This window comes from Protopterus annectens, chromosome 10.part0 (assembly GCF_019279795.1).
Source record: "Protopterus annectens isolate FY-2018-M chromosome 10.part0, PAN1.0, whole genome shotgun sequence".
Taxonomy (NCBI): domain Eukaryota; kingdom Metazoa; phylum Chordata; order Ceratodontiformes; family Protopteridae; genus Protopterus; species Protopterus annectens.
Genome location: NC_056744.1, coordinates 1567810623 through 1567835043, shown reverse-complemented (window position 1 = coordinate 1567835043; position 24421 = coordinate 1567810623). Strand labels below are relative to the sequence as shown.

Genomic DNA, 24421 nt, shown 5'->3' with positions numbered 1-24421 from the left:
TTGAGGAGCTCTCTGATTATGTAGCCCAGACAGGTATGACCCTGACCTTGAGCAGTATCCTACCTTCACCAAGAATGATGCCACAATATGAAGACAAGATGATCAGCTTTAACAATTGGCTTAAACACTGGTGTCATTCAAAGGGGATCCAGTGTCTGTCTGCCTGGGATGACATGCTGGACAAGCCACGCTGCTTCGCAAGGGACGGCTTGCACCTGTCACCCTGGGATTCGGATATTGGCAAAGGCTCTTGCCTACCCCATAGTGCCTTTTTAGGCAAGGCTCAAATTCTAAACCTACCACCATAGAACACAAAGGAAAAAAAACTAAGAGTAATGCTGCTCAATGCCAGAAGTCTAAATCTCAAAATGCCAGAAACCTGGTTCAAGGCTCCTGAGAGCACCCCAGCACTATCAGGTTATACCTCATATCATGCTTTTCGCCCCAAAATCTGGACAATACCAAGAAAGGAGGGGGAGTATCGATATTCATCAAAGATACCCACACCACCAGGTTGGTGGCAAAGCACGAAGCATCAGAGACTATCCATGTACAACTAAAAGTGGGTAAAACTGCCTTCCAGTTTATAGCCTGCTACAGACCACCCTCCCAAACCCAGGAACCCCACTCGGCCTTCCTGAGAACACTGGAAAATATGAAGGTCTCTCCAAACACCATTATATTGGGTGACTTCAACTACCCAAACATGGACTGGGAGCATTACTCTAGCTCCAACACCCTAGCCCAAAGGTTCCTAAAATTTATAAACTCAAATGCTATGGAACAACTTGTTACCACTCCCACAAGAGGGGAAAACATACTGGACCTGATCATCACCAACATGGGGACACTATGCTCCAGACCAGAAGTGTATCCCTCACTGGTAAGATCAGACCATAAACTAATCTCACTGGATATTCACATCCCGACCCCACCCCCTGCCCAGAAAACCACAGTGAAAAACTTCTCTAAAGCAAATTTCACACTCCTCAAAACTGAGGTGGAATCCTTCAAAGCCCCCGGGCCGGTGGAAAATACGGCCCAGACTGCAGAATCCTTTATAAACGCATTTTATGAACACCTTCAGGAATGCATGGGATCATGCGATCCCAAATAAAACCAAGACCCAATCCTCCAAAGGCAGACGTCCTGTCTGGTGGACCCCAGCCATAAACAAACTATACAACAGAAGGAGGAAGCTACTAAATGATAGAGCAAAATCCCAAAAAAGGAAGGCATCACTGATCAGTATTAGCAAAAAACTACGGGCACACATAAAATTGTCTAAGGCCAGCTTCGAGAGAAAAATTGCACAGGACACTAAGGATAATCACAAGGCTTTCTTTAGTTATGTTAGGAACCTGGGTGGTAATTCCCAGATATGCTCAGAATTAGTCCAAAATTACAATAAATACACCAAACCCACAGACATTGCCAACATCCTAGCTGACAGGTTCAGCGCAAACTTCTCCCCCCCCCCACCAAAAAGGTAAATATCTATCCCAGCAGAGTGCTGCCCCCCTGACATCTCAGATGCTCAGGTAAGAGCCGCCCTCTCCAAAGCAAAAAACACAGCATCAATGGGACCAGATGGTGTCCCGGGCTGCGTCCTACATGAACTCCAAGAGCAGCTAAACCCAAACATAAAACTATTGTTCAGTCTCAGCCTTACTACAGGATATGTGCCCAAAGAGTGGCGTACAGCAACAGTGGTCCCTCTCCATAAAGGTGGTGCCTCAATGGGTCCTATTGCCCCATAAGCCTGACTAGCTTGGTCTGCAAAGCTATGGAAAGGATCATCATGGACCTCATAAATAAAGATATCGGGGACCTACAAACACTGGATCCTACCCAGTTCGGCTTTGTTAAGGGCAGATCCTGCCTCTTAAACCTGGTTGATTTCTTTGAAACAGTCACCAAGGCCATTGACGAGGAGAAGGTGGTCCCACACAGCCTACCTGGACCTCGCAAAAGCCTTCGATACAATACCCCACTCGGGCATTATAGATAAGCTCACCAGCTTAAATATAAACCCCTATGTCACTAGATGGATTGCAAATTGGCTCAAGGACAGAACCCACATGGTTAGAATTGCTGGAGCCATGTCAGACTCCAAACCAGTTACAAGTGGTGTCCCACAAGGCTCAGTCCTGGGACCTCTCTTGTTCGGTATATATTTCTCAGAGGTACAGGCCAACATGGAAGGACTGTGGCTGACCAAGTTCGCAGATGACTGTAAACTGGGCACCATAAATCGACTCTCCAGCCAACACAAGCATCCTCCAAAAGGGCCTCATAGAAACAGACAACTGGTGCCAGAGCCATGGCCTCAAGTTAAATGCCAAAAAGTGTATAGTCATCCCCTTTGGCAAAAACAAAGTGCCCACAAATTACCACATAGGTGGTAATCCATTAAGTACAGAAGTAATTAGGGACCTGGGGACCCAAGTTGATAGCAATCTCTCATTTGACAACCACGTGGCCAAAGTGGTTAGAAAAACATTTTGTATAGCCCACCTAATCATGAAGGGATTCACATCTAGATCAGGGGACGTCATTGTGCCTCTTTACTCATCCCTCATCAGGCCCATAATTGAGTACAATGCCCTTTTGGGATGTACTTTACCAGACACCTGCAGCAACTGGAAAGACCCCAAAAGTACCTCACCAAGAGGATCAAAGGGCTCAAACAGATGCCATATGTTGCCCGGTTAAAGAAACTCCAGCTCTATTCAGTGGCATACCGCCTGTTCAGAGGCGATCTGTGCCTGACATATAAAGCCATGTCCAACCCGGAATTAATGGACATGCTGCACCTCAGAAAATCCAAATCCCATCGAGCTACGCTCGAGAGACTTGAACCTCAGCACTGAAATAAATAGGACATGCTGGAGGGACAGATTCATAACCCAGAGGCTCCCTTCACTCTGGAATAAAATCCCAGTCCAGGTTAGGCAGAGTCCCTCATTGACTCTCTTCAAGAGGAATCTTGATGAGTGGATGGGAGATCGTAGGTTTACCCTGGGTATCACTTCTGTGTCACTGTTAGACAGAGGCACAGTATACTAACCTCGAAAAAGGGCATAGCAAAATAAATTTAAAATGGGTGGCGAAAGCCAAACACATTCTGGCTAGGCTTATAAATGCCCTAGGGCAGATAGCCTAGTATGAACCTATGAACCTATAAACTTTTAAAAGTTCGAACGTTTTAACGGAGATCTCTGTACAGTGTGGAAGGGGAAGATTTCCCTTTTCTGGACTGTAGTGCAATCTCTGAGTTGGTATATTTAAAGAGTGGGGGACACAACCCCCCCCCCCCCATGTGGGATGTGCAGGGTGGCTTGCCCCCCCTGCTTAAAATGTTCAGGTAGGTTTTTTCTGTGGTTTATTTTTTAATTAGATTTTCAAACTTTTAAGAGTTCGATCATATGGTTTTGACCATATGACGTTCGAACTTTTAAAAGTTTGATTATCTAATGCAGACACATGCAGATGATGTACAAACATTAATCAGTCAGGTCAGGAAAAAATGCAAGGTAATTTTACTATAGGAGGAAATGTCTAAAGGACAAACAAAGCACCAGAATAAGACCAGTTCAATTCTAGAAACAAATATGAATACATAAATGGTTCAAGATTTTATAGATTTCATGCAGAAATTGCAGTTTACCAGATCATACCAGATCACGGACTAATGTAATTGAGTTATCAGATTACAGGATAGCTCAGCAAGCTGAATTAAAGATAGTACTGTATGCCGTAATAGTATAGTAAAGATTAGTTAAATGTTATCAGTGACTTTTATGCAGTAAAAGTTTTTACTACTTATCTAAGAAAATTGGAGACAGTGTTTATAAAATCTTGCAGCATTCAGAAGTACTTAAATGAAGTCAGCTGAAAGAAGATACATGTTAGACAGTGGGAGCAGAGAATAGCACAAGCACACAGAAATTCTTGAGTATAAAATTATGGCCTGAGGATCAGAAATGCAACAGTCAAGAGTAATTTTTAAAGGGCAGAAAAAAATGCTGAAAAATGAGTAGTGTCAAGACTATTGCTTCAGTTTCATTTGGGTTTATGATGGAGAAAACTGCCACTAAGGCTTCCATTTGATTCAATAATGAAGGTACAGCCTATTTCATTGTAGTACATTATCAGTTTGGTTACAAAGTTACAAGAACTTGTTTATTAGTAAACAGGTTTATTTCATGAAAATAAAATTCATTTTAACATCTTTGTATATATTCACATTATTTCATAATAAAGTACCTTTATCATTTACAATAACTGGCATCATTTTATTTGCTTAAGATTTGTACTCTTGTTGTAGTTTTCATATGACCTTTATGTTTTAAGACCCCCCCTTCCCCCGCCCATTCTATTTGTTAATTTTCTGTTTCTTATTTTTTCTTTCTCATGATACTTCTACCTTGACCCTGTTATTTATTTATTACTTTTTTAATGCTTAGGTCGCTCTCGTCACTTATATTTCATCATGGAGCTACTGCCAACACTTTTTCCATTTTGCTTTGGTTGCTTTTTAGAAAATACGCATTTTAATCTCCTAGTACCGATACATGTCATTTCATTTGAGTGAGCCTATGTGTTTTACAGATGCTGGTATTCACCTTTGTTTGCTTAAATTTGTTTGCTGGTTTACGGTAGGTTGCATCTGCACACTGTTTTATTTCAAATACTTTGTTTAGCAGATCGTTAATACTGCTAGATGGTAAGATTTTAATTTCTTTGCTTAAGGAGGTTTAGTGGTATTTTTGTGAAGGGACCTAGTTTAAACACGTTTAGGTGCCACTTTGGTTTATGATCTTTGTACTGAAATATCAAATTTACCTTACTGTTCCTCTAGCCTAGTCTAACAGTGATGTGTAAACATGCCTACTAACTGTTTTGTTTGGTTTTAACTGGAAATACCCATATCTGAGCTATGCTTATCTGCTGTGAAGTCTTTTCATAAGAAATAAAGAAGTTTTATATGAGAACTATTTTATTTGGTTATGTTACTCTGGTGCGTACTTTCAGATGTCTAATTGTTGCCAATTGAAGTTGTGGGATCTTAACTTTGTTGCATAGATTAGAATATTCAGAGTTTTTTCAATGCTAATTTCTAGCTGGACCTTGTGAGCTGCTGGTAAGAAATGTTATAAGGTGACTCCATCAGTTATTTGAATTGCCAGAAGTTAATTTTTGGCTAGATCTTGCAGACTACATTTTGAAAGACTTTCAGCTTTCTCGGATTTAATACTAAGATTTTGTAAATTATGCATGTTTCTAAAAAGAACTTTTGAGTCATTAGAGGCAATTTGACTGGATGGATTGAGCTACTGTACAGAAATATATTAGATGACTTTTATGATCTTCGTGAAGGCTTTGGATTATTTCCTTGATTGGTGTTAGAGGTATTTTGCTTTATCCACAATTAAGATAATTTTGATTTGACTTATAGCATACATATGGTTGATCGCTGCAAACTGTAACATTAAAAAAATTAGCAGAGTGGAACACTTGATGAAACTGCATGCAAATAAAAGTTTAGAGATATTTTACAGCATTCCACACTTCACAGATGTGGTGAAAATTTTGCATACCACCTAGTCTTCACGAAGCTGTTTGGCAGAACTTTCTAGGGAGACATTTTTTAAGCTTAATTTAATGAACACATTAAAGGCAAAAAACTTAGGATAGGTAGGTGATGTGCATTATTCTAGCTTACATTTAGTTTTGAGCCATATACACACACACACACACATTATTAAATCTCTGATCATCGTAAAAGTAAAGAAAATATTATGCACAGTGATGGGTATGAATTGGGTTTCATGGTAATTGGGGAGAGACAGCCATGTAATGGGATATTGCACTGCATCCACCAAAGCTGTACCATTACCCTGCCTTGGCCCCCATTTGACCATGGTCCAGCTCTGGGTAGCACTTGAAAAACAAATGCCACATACTCGAGGCTTAAAGCAATGTACTATCAAATTTACAAGTAAGATTTATTATAATGCAACTCCACCGCAAAGACCCCAACAGTGATGGCCTACTCACTACAAAGACCCCAACAGTGATGGCCTAGTCACTGTAATGACACTATGTGGTGGCCTAGTCCCTGTAATGACACTAACAGTGATGGCCTACTTTAAGCAAGCTGAAGAGCAATAAAAACATCAAGCTCTTGGCAGTGAGCCTGTATTACACTGGAACATGTTCAAAGCATTTCCTACTTGTAGTGCTTCACTTGAAAACATTTTTGATTTATGTCTCATTTGCATACAAAGTGACTTTTTACTGAACGAACATGTTGTACATATCCATAAAGTGTCAAAAGGCATTTCGAACTGCAGAATTTTTTCAAAACATTTTTACTTCAGAAAACTATATGCAAATTAATAAATGTTCAATTCAGAAAGTGTGTGTGCGCTACAATCTGCACAGCAAAAGTAACAATGAACTATAGAGCAGAACTTCAAGGTAGTTTTTCCATCTCTTCCTCTCTCGCTCTCGGTAATACTTTTGTGGAATTAAAATATCAGAAACTGCACAGGAAAAAAAAGGTATTCACAAGCTTTCACAAAAGTTTCCAAATGATATTTAAATTTTAGTACAGCACTTAAAACATTTTCAAAATGCATGCAACTTACCTTGAGAGTGAACTTCCTGAATCCCTGTACAAAGGAATAAAAAGAAAACAATTGATTAATTCATTTATTAAAGATTTCAAATGGCTTTCCTTACATTTACAGTATATGCAGACTTACCCAGTTCAACACAGTTAGGCATTACTTGCAATCAAGACAGATTATCATTTCCAGTTTTTAAATAGGTACAGCAAATTTGATATCAAATGTACAATAAATATAACATTTCCTCTTTCGGAGAATCTAAAAGGTTTTAGGTTTGTAGTAGTGAGCAGTTATACCATACCAGATTCCCCAACGCATGACCCTAGCAGTCCTCAAACCGTATATGTTGAGGAGATCTGGAGGAGGATTCTGCCCAATTCCAAAATAGGAATCAGACCTGCAGTGATGCAATACTTAGGAGTTTTACACACTGGCAATGGCTGACATCAGTGGCCTATTAAGCACTGCTACACCTTCACCTTAAGAGCGAATTAATACTGCAGACAGTATACGGTAGGAATCCACACTGCATCTATGAAGTCTCACATACAAGTCTCACATACAGGCGGGGCTGTACTGCAAGACAAAATGGTGGAGGCCAACAAGCACATGCATGTGCAGGATTAAGTTTTGCAAGCTTAAGCTGTATTACTATTGGTTTTCTAGGGTTCCTATTAAATGATCGAAGATGCATTCTTGAAAGCACGAAAAGGTAAAATAGCAAAACGGCATACAAGCGATTTCCCTGGGAAAGAAATCACTTGTCTGCTTCCGTTACCTTTGCCATTTTCGTGACTGTAGTGCGATCTCAGAGTTGGTATATTTAAGTGGGGGGTGGGGGCACAGCCCCCCACATCAGGGGGGTGTGGAGGGGGAAGCCCCCACTTTATGTTTTATTTTATTTTTTATTTTTTTTGTGGACAGCAATTTTTTCCCTTGGAAAAAAATTGCTGTTCTAAGCATTCGAGATTGTAGCTTTCACTTACATGGGTTCGATAAATCATTTGTTTCTTTAAGTGTTTGATGATTTAACATAGACCCAGTTTTCTACATTACTTCTCCATCCTTTGTTCCATTGATAAAAAGCGATCTTGCTGAACTGCTTTTGTAACACCTCCATGACACAGCCACTCAGCTTATACTACAGCCGAGTGTTATTTAACATTTGTAGCACTAGACAGGATGTACAAATCTGTTCAGCAAGAAATTTAAGGGTCTCTTATCAGAGTCAGCAAAGCCTCATAAGATAGCATCATGCCCTATTGTCTTACTTGTATGTGAGTTTCATAAGTCCTTAAACTGTAGCTCACAAGCAGATTGTATTTCATTTATTTTTATTAAGTTTTTTATTTTTATTAAGTTTTTCAAAGAAAAGTGCAGTCCTTATTCTACTCTTTGGTTAAGTTTTCCTGTCCCTGTTAGCTCTACTCTACTTACAGGCACCAATCCAGCTCTCACAGATGAAATGCACTTGGGCACATTGAGAAGGTACCGGCTTCATTCCACAGCCCCGAGGTTCTAGACTTTCTCTCCTATTCACACCCATTGTTTACAAGTTTTCCTCTCTTCAAAAACATGCTTTCTTAAGTAGCCATATCATCCATACTGATCACACCCCAAAAATATTAGTCAACACCTTACAATATTGAGCATCAGACCCATCTCCTTTATTAAACCACATTCCACCCACTCCAACAAACCCTCCAAACCTATCTCAATCTGCCATCCCTCACAACAACCAATCTATCCTACCAATTTCTCATATCATATGCAAAACTACAAAATTGCATTCTCAAATTCTCTCAAAAAAAAAAAAAAAAAAAAAAAAAATTGACCACTCTAATTAGCCTCTTCACATAAAGCCTTCTTGAATTAAACCCAAGACAAACACAACCACTGTCTACACCCCAGCCACAAACTCTTGTAGGTTCATAGGTGTATACCATGCTAATACCCTCGTAAGCCTAGTCATGCAACCCAAATGTGACCCACAGATTTGATTTATATAGGTAGTGATTTACTGACTACAATAAAACCACAAAACAAGAACAAAGAAAAAAAAAAAAACACTGGCAGGAACCACTCAAGAACAATAAACACAGACATGAAATTATGCATCTCAAACATGTCAAATGGAGTGAAGGGGTCTTAAGCTCCAAGACCCCTAGGTGAGATATCCAAATCTATACAACGCTGTAAACCCAGCAAATTGCAATAGGTGGCCGTTTCCTTTATACAATAACCATTCCAATTTATCTAACAAAACATAGAAGAAATTAGACCTCTGACCCACAAGGATCATCTGTCCTCTTTTTTTTTTTTTTTTTTTGGGTAATTACCCACGAGGACATTGTTAGGACATTCACATATGTGAATGGGGTTCCTTTTCATATTTTAATAGTTGAGACACAGGAGTTATATGCCCTTCAATGCCCATGTGGTTCGAGTTATATTGGTGAAAATAAAAGGAAAATTTAAAGTAAGGTTGCAGGAGCATGCGAGAAATAAGCAGGTTAAAACTGAAAGCCCTATTGCACAACATTTTGCACAATTTCATAAGTCTGATCCTAGTGGATTAAAGGCAACAGTTTTGGAAAAAGTGCCTATTAATTTTTATTCAGAAAATATTTATAAAAAAGAAAACTTGTGTATAAGGATGCTATTTTTATTTTAAAAGTTTAATACCTTATGTACCTCGAGTCCTAATATAGCTTGTAATTGGAGAGTGCTTATTTAATCTGTATGTTTATTGGTTAATTGTTTAATTGATGGTGTATTTTAATATATTGGTTGGATTGGTTTTCAGTACTTCTTGAAGGCTGTGTTTTAGCCGAGTTGCCAGAGAATAAAGTAGTTTATTGCTCGAGTGATTCCTGCCATTGATTTACTGGCTGTCTCTATCCAGAGACATAGAGGCCTACCCATTCACTGGTCCGAGTTGCACTTAAAAAGGGATAGAGAGGAACTCTGCTTCACATGGATGTGGACCTGTTCCAAAGAATGGAATTTACTGAGAAACATCCGTCTCCCCAACATGTCCTATTTATGTTGTAAGCAATTTGAGTTCCGATTCATTACAGGGATGTGCAAAGGGTTCATCAAAACAGGGTCCTGGGATGCTCTGTATGCCAAGCAAAGATCACTGCTCAGAAGTCTGTATGATACTGTGTGAAAAGACAGGGCTTTGGAGGTATCAGCACAGGACATTGTGTTCAATCCCAGTTTTCATTTTGTAATGAAAATTTGCAGACATTCCAGTTGTTGCAGGTGTCTGGCAGGTACATACCAAAAGGGGCATTATACTCTATGATGGATCTGATAAGGGACGAGTACAGTCATATGAGAGGACCTCTTTGGGCCTAGAAGTCGTGTTCTTGCTTATAAAGTTGAGCAAAATATTTCCTTACTACCCTGGGCACATGCTGGCCAAAGGCTAGGTTACTATTAGATGAGTTTCCAGATCCTAGATTACCTGGGTTGTTGACTTCCCAAAGGGTACTATAATGCATTTCTTGGTATTGAGTTTTAAGCCATGGTTTTAACACCAAGCTTTTGCCTTGATTAGACCTTTCTGAAGGGTGTTCTCATCTTGGGGAAATTCAATGACTGCTCCCAGTTTGCAGTCATCTGTCAACTTTGTCAGCCAAAGGCCTTAGATATTGGCTTGGACGACCAAGTAGTAAATGCCAAAGAGGAGTGGGCCCAGCACAGATAGCCCTAGAGGCCTCCACTGGTGGCTAGCCTCTTTGTGGAGATGGCCTCACGGATTTTAACCTCCTAGGTCCTGTGAGCCAAACTGGCTACCCAGTGTGTTATAAAGGAGTTTATATCTACTTCCATAAGTAGTGGGCATTGTATCAAATGCTTTAGCTAGATTTAAGTAAGCGTGTACTGTTTTCTCCTCATCCACTGCCTTAGTGGCCTTTTCATAGAAATCCACCAGATTCAGCAAGCATGACCTTCCTCTGACAAAGCCAAAGTGGGATGGATCCAGTGTCTTGAGGTCTCCTGTGTCTTTGTCGATAATTACTATAATTCTTTCCATGGCTTTGCAAATTAGACCAGTTAGACTAATGGGTCTGTAGTTTCCAGAATCTGTTGAAGGTCCTCCCTAGGGGGATGACCACAGCAGTCCTCCATCCATGTGGCACAAAGCATAATGACTTTAGAGGTCCTGGTAAGTCATATTTTAGACTTCTCAAAAAGGCATCCTGGGATGTTATTGGTGTCCATTGAGGCCATCTTCTTGGCTTTAGTGAGTGCAGCCAGTACATGCTCCCTTGTTATAGCTTATGCTCAAATGCATTTTTGAGGGGATAGTTGGGGGTGAGAGGAGGGTAAAGTTGGAAATGAATTTGTCCGCTAACAGGTTAGCTATAAATCACCAGGCTCAGCAAATACGGCACCATTAAAGGACAACAATGGGATTCCATTATTAAATGCTCAACTTCTCTGACCGTTTTTCTCCCTATTTACAGTCCCTGCAATGAATGAACAACAACACAGCATTTAAAGTATTTTTAAATCGACTGTTTCTCTCTACTACAACAGTACCTTACTATACTGTGGTGGCTTCACTTTCAAAAAACATTCATCTTTACCTGAAAAAGCTTGCTGCAGTCTCCAATTCACTGAGGTCATAAGGCCCAATGAATACAGGTAGTTTTCTGGCCAATTCCCTCCCCAAACCGAGATCACCACAACTATCCTAAAAACCCACCCATGCTGTGATGTCACAGCTCTCTGGTCCTTCCCCTACCCATACAGAAAGTAAAGACTAGAACAAGGGAACAGTACACGAGTCAAGTCTCCTGCTGTGAGCTCTCAATCACAGCAAGTAACAGCTCAAATTACCCTTAGCACTTTGACAGCTAGGGAAGTTAGGTGTGAAGGGGGATGGGAGAGGAGTCGAAGTAGTAGAATTCAGCCTTCATAAAAGACTGCAGTTTAGCCATTCTAAAAATGGAGCAGCAATAAAAAGGACTTTGAAAATCTGTTCTGAGGCAATTGCACTGTTTGTGTTTTAAGTAGTCACTGAACTGCATGAATGTTACTTAAAACTAACTGACTGAAAGACAGCAGTGTATGCATGTAAAAATCAATGCAGTGACAGGAGCTTTAGGAAGAAAGAGGCCTGCATGATATACTTTTTTTTTTTTTTTTTTTACTTTACAGAGAAGCACTGCACTGTGAGATAACTAGAGGCAGACTAAACAATCAGAATCACTTCAAGATGCTAGACCTCATGTGGTCAGACTCCGATATTACATATAAAAATATTTAAAAAACTGGAAAATGACAAAGTCCAGTGTGTAGAAGTACTCTAATAAAAAAAAAAATAATAATAAAACATGATAAAATCCACAGTAAAGCCACAGTAAATCCAAAGGAAACAAGTGAGATAAGAGCTTTCGCAACAAATGTTGCTTCATCAGATCTACCATGCACACAATCCACCAAGATTTTATAAGATAGTAACACTTAATAGGCTTAATTAACTTAAATCCCTAGATCTCAGTGCAGGCTTTAAGGGAACACTACCAGTTTAAACCCTTGGTTCCATTTGTACCAAAGTTATATATCCATTTAATTTCTAAGCACTCATTGTGGGTGTTACCACCACCACCTCTTCCTGTTATTTTACCAAGCTCCAAAACCAAACATTTAAACACATGCTCATTCCCCTTCTTTAAATACATGCTTGGCAAGAGGGTTTCCGTCATCCTTTCTATTGATGGCATATACATGTTCCCCGATATGATTTCTCAGTTGTCTAGTGGTCATACCCACATAGTAGGAGCCACATATTTCACATACTGCCAGGTATACTAAATTGTTGCTATTACAATTAGCAGATGCATCAAAAGTATACAAATGTCCATTCATAGGATACATAAAAACATTCTCAGTCCTAATATAACTACAGACATTGCATTCTCCACATGCACAAATCCCTGGTGTGGCTGTATTGACTTCACTGTTCAGTGATTGAAGAAACGCTTATGTTATAAACCTCTAAGAGACATTATTCATAGGTAAAACGTTGAACTTGGGGTCTGAGGTGAGGACTTTCCAATGTCTTTTAATTAATTATATTACATACAGAGTCCACATCAGTTGAATACATAATAGACATCCTAACTATCATTCCACTCAGGGTGCTCTGATGTACCAACATTTTCTGTACTGTAGTAAGGTTTAGCTCTATCAGATCTACGTACAATCACATCATTCTGTGCTGTTCCAACATTAAACTGTGTATAACCCCTTTGTTTATATTCATCAAACAGAGTATCAAAATGGACGTGCATGTCACCATCTATTATGCAACATTGCGGACCTGTAAAACTGCTCTTTCATACCATTCATTTTAGTTTTCTTGGGGTGCATACTCAGAGTGTAGCTTGTGGTTTTACCTTGCAGGGGTTTTCAAATATTTTGGTGATTAAGCTACCTTGTACCCTCTGAACACTAAGATAGTCAGCATTAATATTCAAAGCTAGCATTAATATTCAATTCACTGTATGTGAACCTCAAAAAATCTGTAGTGCTCTCTAAATAACCAACAAAAAAACTCAGATCCTAGGTGGTACCTCCCCACAAAAGAATCGTCCACAAAACAATTGTAATATAAAATCTTTTCCTTAAATAGGTTACAATCATTAAAAACATACATGTACTCCCATTGGGCAAGTACCATGTTTGCATTGGGCACATGGTGCCCATAGCTACTCCCACTTTCTGAATAAAATATTTGACAAACATGAAGATGTTGTTAGTCAAAATGAGCTCTAATAAGCAACACAGCAGTTCACCTTTATTTGTGTTGAATTCTGATCTTATCATCAAAAACTGTGATAAAATCAATACCTTATCATTTGGAATGCATGTGAATAGTGACACCACGTCCATAGTCACTAGATACCATTTGTTTCAGATCAGCTTGCTAAAACCTTTAAGAAAGTGTTGTGTGTCCAATAATATAGTATCCACTTTATTAGAGGCCCAAGCTGTTTCTCTACATAGATTGAAGGGGGCTCAGTAGCCCAACCTCTTCCAGAAATTATCGGTCTCGTCAGTGGATTAATCAGAGACTTGTGCACCTTAGGCAACCCATAAATTATAGGGATTTTGGGGTGATCAACGCAAAAATAAAGATGCTTGCCTATCTTCCCTTCTAACAGAAGGTCATAGAGATAAGATTTCAATCTCTCTATCCTGGATGAGATATATTCCAAATCACAAACCAGGTAAACTGTCACATCCAGTAACATAACATTCATAGCTCTCACATAGGCTGTGTCCACATATTTAAAAAAAATTAAATAGTCCCATTCCAGAGTGGTGGTAAAATGTAGGAAACACCAAGCCACGAGGGAAAAAAAAAAGTTGATAAGAGTCTGTGGGTGCAGTTTTCCTTTAACCATCAATTCAGCACATTGCTGTGCACCGCCAATGAGGTTTCAGACACAGCTGTAGAAGGCCTGAGGTTTCAGACACAGCTGTAGAAGGCCTTATGGTTATCTTTCACCTGGGAGGCTATCAACCTCAAAAGTTGGCTTTGCTTGACCTAATTATCCCTCCTAGTGGCCTATTTACTTTCATGAGAGCTATTTTTTTATGGGAACTAGCCTTCCTGATTTTTGCCATAGTTTTTTTTCTTTTGTTGTACATCCTGTTTAATTTGGGATGCCACTAGGATGTTTTGTTTCTAGGAATAGTCATTGTCTTACTGCTGGTAGGTGCAACAGCCTCTAGGCAGCCACTGAAGTGGTTATACAACAGCTGCTGTGTTCTCTGGGTTTGGAGGGGCACGGAATTTTGACAGTCTATCACTTATCCAAAGGTAATCTGCCTTGGAATAGCTCCTGTTACTGGTTTTAATGGAATTATGGAGTTGATTTTGATTTCAAAGGAGACCGCTTTATGGTTGGACATTCCCAGGAGGATGAGACATGGGGCTGCAGCATTCTTCCATATTTATGAGCATGAAGTCCAGTACATTGGGGCCACTAGGGGGTGTATTCACTATTTGGTCAAGGATGTTTGTATTTATGAAATCCAGAAATCTCTGCGCCTGTAGATTTGGGGCTGGGTAGGAATCCCATTCTAGAGAGAGGCAATTAAAGTCTCCCATGGGTACGGTGTTCGGTTGGATGACAAATGTGTCCAGTAGGTCCAAATATGCATTGTAAGCTTCTTGGGACATGGAGGGTGATCTACAGCTGGCTATGATATGGTACAAGATTTTGTCTAAGGTGATCTGCACATGGAGGAACTTCAGTGTCTCATTCTGTTTGACCACCCTAGGAGGTATGCTTGTGACTGATGTATGTTGAGATACAGTCTCCTTTCAGACCAATAGCTGCACAGAAAAGGGCTAAAGTGTGGAAGGCACTGAAATCTTGCACTGCCAGGGTATTCTCTCTCTCTCTGCTTCTTTAAACTGCGTTTCTTTAACTGCACAGATTCTTTAACTGCACAGATGTCTACATTCTTAAGTGTGAGGTGGGCTTGGAAGGAGTACAGTTTTTTGTTTAGGCTCAAAAGCTATATCAGCAGGTTTGTCAATTTGGCATTGCCTACAAAAGGCACTAGGGGGTGGACATTTTAGCCAGTACTCAAAAGCCTACAGGGAAGAGACTCAGACCATCCTTGGCAAAACGATGCGGTCTGTTAACCATGTCCTCCCAAGATGACAAATATTGTATCCCCTTAGAAGGATGCCCAAGAGAGACAGTTGAAATCAGTCTTTTTTGCTCATACTGTGGCACCATCCTCTGATGATAATATGCTGTTCAACACTAGGGCCATACCAGCCTGAGGCACAGTATGACAGCTCCATAATCTCTCTCTTCATATAGTCCAGAGAGGTACATCTTAGGTTGTTTACACCTACATGGACTATGATTGAATCATACTGGTACCTATGACATAATGACTCAAGTGCATGCGTGATTTGGTGAATTCTGGCTCCAGTTAAATAACTGACAGTTATCCTCCCCTTGTTCAGCCTGGATAGAGGGGCATCAGTATATCTTACAGTCGAGTTCCCTATGATGAGATTCCTGGGAAGTGTGTTTGCTTGCCTTAGGGACTTTGTGTTTGGGGCTCAACTGAGACAGACAGTACGCATGGTGTTATTTTTTCTTAGTGCATTTGGGTTTACTCAATCATTGCCTAGATCACCCATTGTCAAAGCTATCTTTGCTGTTTAGGAAGACTGCTTTTAAGTGCCTCAGCATACGTTAGTCTATGTGAGTATGGTTTTGACAACCTGATGTGCACTTGTACGCAAGAGTTGCCATCAATGTCACTGTGTTAAGTACACCTCTCGCATAATCATTAAAGATGCAGACAGAATAAATGGTTGATAGTAAACATGACATGAGAAGTGCTAAATAGTCTGAAGATGCCCATATCCACCAAGCTGGCTACAGAGAAGTTAGGAAATTGCATATCCATACTGTCCAGTCCTTCGATTTGTGAACTGTGGGTGTGATGTACTGGGGTCATTAATGGTGCTTTATCAGAGCAAATTATGCTAAATAGTACTACATTCTACTAGCTTTAACAGTTGCACAATACTGAATTTCAACTATATCTGTAGTTATAGCCACTTGCCTTGTGCTCCAACAGGCTTACAGCAGCATTTGTGCTACATTGTACTTTACAGCTGAATTCTTCTTTCTGGATGTTTGCTGCTGTACAAGGCACTGCTAACACATGTGCACAGGTCCTAGCAGCACAAAAAAAACTAAGCAATGAGCCTGCTAGCCAATAAAATGATTACACTACGAGTCCTTTTGTGCATTTCCAAACAGATAGACCAGACAAACGCCTCTTGCCACAAAATGAATAAGCCCAGTCCTCCTAATATAAAAATAACACAGAAGAGACCTAAAAGTGCTATGCTACCACAAGCCACTTAAACAACTAGCTAGAAATCCCTTGCTGAATCCAATTTTAAGGCAGTCTTACAGCACTAAGTGCGAGGAAGAGCAATTTTTTTTTAGTGAAATGTATACATGAAAGAAGAAACAGTAGTGATCAATCAAAATGACCCAAGTGCGATTTGGCAATCAAAGGAACTTGCTTTGCCTGGATGGCACCTGATGCAAGTAAAGCACTACTTGAATGAAGACCAAGACTCCAAGCTTTGCTGAGATCCCTGAAACTGAGCAGGTAGGAGACAATATACAGTAAAGGAGGTTTACTCAACAACAATATTGGTTTGCTGGGTGGGCCCTCAGTATCATGGATCAGTGAAAACAGTCTACAGCAATAAGAGAGGGGAGGGAGGGGCTTTGGAAATCAGATCATCATAAGGGGTGGAAGCCACAGGCATAGCCTTTTACACCACCAACAATAAGGGTGGAAGCCACAGGCATAGCCTTTTACACCACCAACAATAAGGGATCATAAGGGGTGGAAGCCACAGGCATAGCCTTTTACACCACCAACAATAAGGGTTGGGAAAACCAACCAGGCTATCTAGAGAGGCATACAATCAAATAGTACCACTAACAAAACAGCCAATCAACTCAACAAACTTGAAAAGAAGGCTTTCTTAACTCTACAAAGCCAGACTTGGTCTGTATCACAGAATCTTGGGAGAAGACCTCTGTTGCTAACCCAAGTTACTGCTTCCCTACCTAGCCATACCTTCACAACCCCCACCCAGGCACAGCAGCTGAAGAATAAGAATTCTATTTAAAACATAAGAGTGAGCGTCCAAGGTTAAAAGTGAGTTCATCAATGATTATGAACCTGAATGGTTATTCATAAAAAGATATGGCAAAAGCTCTAATAGGGCTAATCACTACACCCTCAGACCATCCTCAACAAAGTTAAAACACTTTTTCAACAATCCCTACAAGGCACTAAGTCAATGAAATATTATACTACTTGGGGATTTCTATGTTAACCTATGCCCATCAAACAAAGGAAAAAAAACAAGCATACTTTCCCACCAATGGACTCACCCAAATGCTAAAACCAACAAGACCATTTCTAATTTCTACTCCCTCACTGACTTTTTAAATCAGTAACATCCCAAACGAAATTGGCTTTATTAACATCCTTCCTCTCTCCCTCAATGGACTACTGTTCTATTACATTATTACAAAATAAAACCAATGTCAGCTCCCTTTAAACTAAATCACCTTTTGGCCAAAATCTCAAAATATATATCATATCATTACCAGTTGAATGTTACACTTTCTGGTCCTTCATCCTTTTAGCCAACTACCCAGAGACTACAGCCACATCACTCACCAGAAAACTACTCCAGCTACATGACAAACAATTTTGCAGACTTAGAATTACCTTTAAGGTGTCTTGTAACAAAAGGATTATCTGAAGAAATGAAATCCTTCTGTAGGATCATTGGAAGTTACTAATGGCCCTTGGGCCCTTACAAGCCGAGCCAAGTTCTACCCTTATTTCCACGATCAACATCAATTGCCCTTGCCCAAGAGGGACACAGAAGGAACACCCAGGGTGAATTTACAGTTACCCATCCAATCATTCAAGACTACATTTGAAGAGGGCCAATGAGGTGCTCTGTTTGACATGAAGTGGGAGTCCATTGCAAAGGTGTGGTAACATCTGGAAGACTGTCCCTCCGGCAAGTTCTACTAATATTGCATACCAAGTTAAGGTCACTAGAGTGAGTAAGCCATGTACCATTGACTTGCGGATATGCAGGATTTGCAACAAAGCAGGGTCAAAGATTGCCTTACATGTAAGGCACTGATCACCTCTGAGTAGTCTGTAAGAAACAGAATAAAGTGACAGTGATTTCAGATGATCCACACAGGACAGATGCTGAAGACTTTGAATTTTCCTTGTGGAGGAACCTTTGTGGTCTCTCCAATTGCTGCAGGTGCTTGGAAAGGTACATATCAAAAGGGGGGGGGGGTGTACTCAATATTGGCCTGATCGGGGAAGAGTAGAGAGGTTCTACATTTTTTCTGGATGCAATGCCTTTGCATAGGAGAAGAGCAATATAGAATGCCCTTTTATACAATGAGGACACAGCTCAGTCCACAGGGAAAAATTAATCTTCAAAAACTTCCCAACAATTTCTACATGAGAAATGGGGGGGGGGTCACTAGAAGGCCTGATGCCAACTTCCTCCACCACCAACTACCCAAACACAAACCCAAAATAAATGTGTAATCTCATCAACAGAATGACAGGATGGACAAATAAAACCCTCATGAACCCAAAATCACATTACAGACAACTTCCTAAAAGAAGTCTTATCCTTCCTCTGCACCCCACATTTTCCCTTTAATCATCCTTTTCACCCACCCACCATACACCTCCCTTCTACTTCAAAAAATAACACTACATACATTATAAAAGCTGCTTATTTATCTCCTTCAGATGCTACTCCTGGCTCCAACAGAGTTATGAGCCAGAGAAGTGGTAGAGGTTTATGGGGGTGTTCTGGGCTACATGACCACTACGGCTTTTTTAAGCCTAACCATGCATCCCCAATCTCGGACATGTTTTGGTACCCTTGATAAGTGTAAACATGGGCTTGGGAAATTAAAGATTTATAAGCAAGGGCCTGGGAGATGAAACATTTACAGGCTCCCTGTGTGTCTTAGAGACATATGTGCCAAACCAGGGATGAATTTCCCGTTTCCCATCCAATTGCCCAAGTTACATTTGAACTGGGTTAGAGAGGAGCTCTGCTTCACATGGATGAGGAGCATGTTCCAGATAAGTAGTTATCTTTGGAATACATACCAGTCTTTTCAGCAGGTCTTACTTATATCACAGGCAAAGTTTAAGTCTTTAGAAAGGGTAATTCTGGTGCTGTTTTACTTTGCAGATATGCAGGAGGTCCATCAAGAAGGGGTCTAGTAACACCTTATATGCCAGGCATATATGTCCCTCAACAGCCTGTAGGAGGCAGAATACATGGATAGGGTTTCTCGCATTTTTTTTCTTATTTCTCAAAAGTGTTTTGGGTTTCTAATACCATGATGGGAATGGACCCCATTCCTAGGTCAAAGTACGATTTTAAGTTCACAAAATTAGTATGGTTTCAATTTTTGATGTTAGCCAGAAACGCTCTTCACAGAGCCCACAATGTGTCCAGTAATCACTCCTTCTGCGATTTGTATGGAGTTATATGCATCGGTAACATAAAAAAAGAATTTACAGCCGTACTTAGATAAGACCTGTTGCTGCTACCACTACCAGAACTGTCTGGGTATCCTTCTTCCACATTGCTCTCATTTCTGCCTGAAAATCCTGGTATTTTATGATTGTATGTCTCTCTGTATGCAAGACACTGTAGTGACTGGGTGTAGCAATTTCAATGATCAATGCTAATTTTGTCTTCTTTTCACAGACTACTATATTTGATTTTTCTCACTTCTGTTTTTGAACTGCTAGGAATGGATGATCCTATGTGATGCAACATTCATTTTCTAGGATACTTTTCCAATGTTTTTCAGCTACCTCAATATTATGATGTTTGCACAATCCCCAATGCAACAGTCTTGTCACATTATTATGCCTTTCAGTATGCAGTCCTTCTGCCATTATTACATCACAACCAGCAACAAGATGTGCGACGGTTTCCAGTTCTGTTTTACAAAACAGTCATTTGTCTGTTTCTTCCCACATGTATGTAGCCCACTATTTAGTGCCACCAATATTAACCTTAAATTCACCTCTCCTTAACCATTCCTCCATTCAGTCCTGATCAACTTGAGGTTGTTCCAAGAGTTTTTTTTTTTATATACTTGCAACTATATGTATGCATTGTCCACATTTCTTGCCTTCTCACCTGATCCTTTACCTTATATGCTCTCTCTCGTTTTTGGGCACAATCATTTGCTGTCTGATTTTTTTATCTGCTTCTGGTTTGATTTCTATTCTGGCTTGATGCCAACAGGTTTATGTTAAACTAAGCAGGGAAGTCATCTTAGACTTATTTTTCTGATGTTACAAAACTTTCATTACGTTTGGGTCCTGTGAGGTCAGCAGATATGTATGCAGTCCCACGACTGCTGATCTATACATGTAATCAGTTTCAAGGAAGCCCATACCTCCCTCAGAACAGGGAATACATGATCTTAGTATGCACTGATTTTTATAAAATCACATGAGCATGAAGCATCCTTCTTGTTTTCCCGTCTAACCTATCAAACACCTTTTGGGGCCAGTAAATCACTCCAAGACTAAGTTAGGACAGGAAGAGCAAACTGGTTTATATCTTGTACTTAGTTCATAGAGGTCAGTGATGTTTTCAGTCTTCTAAAATATTCCTTACAGAGTTGTATTCACATTTTTTCATGCTTTATTGTTGACCCTTCATCAGTTCCCATATATTTATACACTCCTCCTTGCTCAAGTTCATTTATATCACATTCTTGTCCCAAACTGAGGTTTTCTCGTTTCTACAGCTTTCCTGCTTTAAAGGTTGTTTTTGCACATTTATCAAGACCAAATTACATTATCTAAAAAAAGTTTTGACCACTTCTAGTTTTGCATTCAGTTCCTCATCTGATGAGCCATACAGCTTTAAATTATCTACATGAAAGAAGAAAATGAGAAGTCTTTAGACTTTGTTGTTTTCTGCAAGCCAAATTGTAGCCATGACCTAATCTATTAAGTAGTAGAGTAAAGATGTAGGTCTTTTTTGAGCTACACTTCGTAGCCTGTAATGGCTGGATTGCAAGTCGGGAGCTGAATGTACTTATTTTTTCTAGCCAGAATCTGCTACATTGCAAAGAGGAGGCTACAGCCTAATTTCTAGTTCATATATTCAAAATAGACTAGATCACTAATTTAGAGCTCAGTTTCTAGTCACTATATCCAAATTGCACTGTATGACTATTAGCAGTCCGAAGCCCACATGGAGGTTTCTATGTGCGTGATCAAACGCCATCGTTGATGCAACTGCTGCTGGTGCCACGGCTTTTAGGACTTTTGGAAACCTATCAACTTTTATTTTGTAAAGTAGAAGTATTATCAACTATACACATATTTACTTAATTAAAATGACCAAGTTGAAGCTACAGCACGACCAGCAGGAATATTGGAAACTACATCTACTTATACTACACTTAATAAGAACTACAATAAATACATAGCCAATTACTTATTTAAGCGGCTGGGTAATGCCTTTAGCATCTTGCTAACCACAAGGAAGCTTATGTCATATTTTGTAATACTAAATGTGCTGCCTCCTAGTCCATAGCCTAGTGTAAATTATGAGCCTGCTACCAGCCCTAACTCTCACCAAGTGATAAAATATAGCAATCCTGATATTTTCTATGCATTGTTCCCGATTTTGGCTGTAGTTTTTTACATACATTTTTGACTGAGTATGTCCTTAAGCTCATGAGTTATATGTTGCCCTACTGAGCCTACAGAATATAGCCTGCTTGTAAATTGGTATAACAGAATTATAAGCTCGGTCAGGATACTAGTAACATAGTACATAAAAGTGAATGTACATTGTCTAACTTTTTTTTCTCTCAACCTTGTACTAGCTAAAGTACTTGTGTTAATGCTAGTTTCTTGCTACTCACCACCACTGTTGTCTCTCTCTCTCTCTCCCACAAGTACCCTGCTTTACACTGTGCTGTTCCAGCCTATATTTTTCTGAGGACCTACCTTCCAGCCTATATTTTCTGAGAACCTACCTACCTGGAAACAAAGGACCCTTTCAACAATAAACCGTGGTGTCATCTCTCAGCCTCTACTCCCTGCTCCCTCTCTCAAGGAAAATAAAATAAAAGTATGTTACCTATGTCCTGCCTGTAAAACTTACTACCATCTGCTGTTATTTCAGGAGTTCTAAAGCTCGCACTGAGCCCAGTCAGCCAGCAGCCTCTTAACCCCCCCCCCCAAACTAGCTACCTTAGTAAACAAATCTCCTACACCACCTCTCAGTACCCCTCTTTCTAATTTTTCTCACTTCCCTGATTTATCAAGAGCCTACCCTCCCCACAATATTTGCTTGTAATACCAGCTTTGCCCAGTAGGTAGCACCCCTATCCCATCTAATATTTCTCCTGCTTATCTATTTCATATTCTGCCATTTGTTGCTCTATACTTCTATTAAACTGAACTACTTTAAAACTTCACACTGTACCCTTTTTCTTACTTATTACACTCTCCTGTTCTATAACAGACTCCCTACCTATCTGTGTTCCTTCCCACTTTAGACTTGCTTACCTTACCTTCAGTAATCAGCTCTGCTGACTGATGTTTCTCCTCCAGCTGCTCCATTGCCAATTTCTACCCGCTCCTTCGCCCTGCGGGCTCACTCTGCTCCCCTACCCCCAAATCTCACCCACCCCCAGTTCATCTACACATACTCACCAGACCACTCCTACTTCCTGTCTATTACACCCCACCCCTTTCACCACCTACTTCCTCTCTACCTATCACACTCTTCCCCTTCCAGCAACATCATCTTCCCCCTCCCCCTATAATCCATCTCCTCATACCACCCTTCATACTGAACAACACAAAATCTATTCCTAAGCCTCCTACCTAAACTACATATTCTAATTTATCAGGCTCAACATGCTTGCTAAACTAACATCATTCTCAATCCAACTACTACTAAACCTTACTTATATCCATCACCTCACCCAGCCCACTAAACCTTACTTATATCCATCACCTCACCCAGCCCAACTCCATAAGTCACACACCATTACTTCACTCAACTAGCTCACTCCCTTCAACTCACTCAAACTCATTTGTCTCGATCTCCCCTGCACTGTATCCCATAAAGACCCATCCAATTTTTAACTACAAACTAAGCTCTACTTATAAACCCTTTAGCCCCTCTGTAACCTCCAATATCCACATAAACCCAACAGCATACAAGATACAAACAAGACAATCCAAACACCCCACCAACATTATCCAACTCCTATCAACCATACTTCTATCAGGAGATATACACCCTAACCCAGGCCCAAACACCACTTACCCTACATCTAAATCCATCCTATTAGCTTCTCTAAATGCCCAAAGCATAGCTAACAAAATCCCCAATCTTCATGCCTGGCTTCACCACAACAAACCTGACATCCTAGCTAGCTATTTCAGAAACCTGTTTAAAACCTCATATAAAAGATGCTGAAATAGTACCATCAAACTACTCTATCATCAGAAAAGACAGGGTACAAAAAAAGGGTGGGGGAGTAGCTCTACTCTACTCATCCTCCCTATCCATTACTCTCTATAACAAACCCATTCCTCAGTTCTCTAATGTAGAATTAGTTCTAGCTCTATTTTCTTTAAATAAACACAAACACATTTGCATAGCGTCACTTTACATCCCCCCCTGGAGACAATATCTCAGTACTTGAGGATATCCTATCCTGGCTTTCTACCAATATCAGTAATGAAACTATCATGGGAGACACAAATATTAATTGGTCTTCCATTCATTCACCTACACACCGTCTAAACATCAACCTTTATATAGGCCCTCTAAAGACTTCTCCAGTGGAAGTACCCTAGACTGGATCTTAGTCTCTCACCCTCACAACTACAATGATAGTGGAACTCTTCCTCATTCCATCAGTGACCACCTTCCCATTTTCACCAGACGTCTTCCATCTCCATTACAAGTAACCCATAATTACACCATCACTCGCTACCTAAAAAACTTCAACCCAATAGCCTTCTCAGACTCCCTAAAATCAATAAACTGGAACCCCCTAAAAACTCTACCCCTAGATAATGCTGTTGAACACTTCAATGCAACTTTCCTAAAACTGCTGGAT

The 24421-nt window shown here is 40.1% G+C and overlaps 1 protein-coding gene across 1 annotated transcript in view; it reads right to left on the bottom strand.

Annotated features, from left to right (window-relative positions):
• LOC122813740 (serine protease 33-like) overlaps positions 1-24421 on the bottom strand; it is a gene marked incomplete in the record, with an annotated part of 258580 nt that overhangs the window by 182322 nt on the left and 51837 nt on the right. The window contains 1 exon segment of the mRNA XM_044086213.1: positions 6657-6680. Coding sequence (XP_043942148.1) covers positions 6657-6680 — 24 coding nt within the window.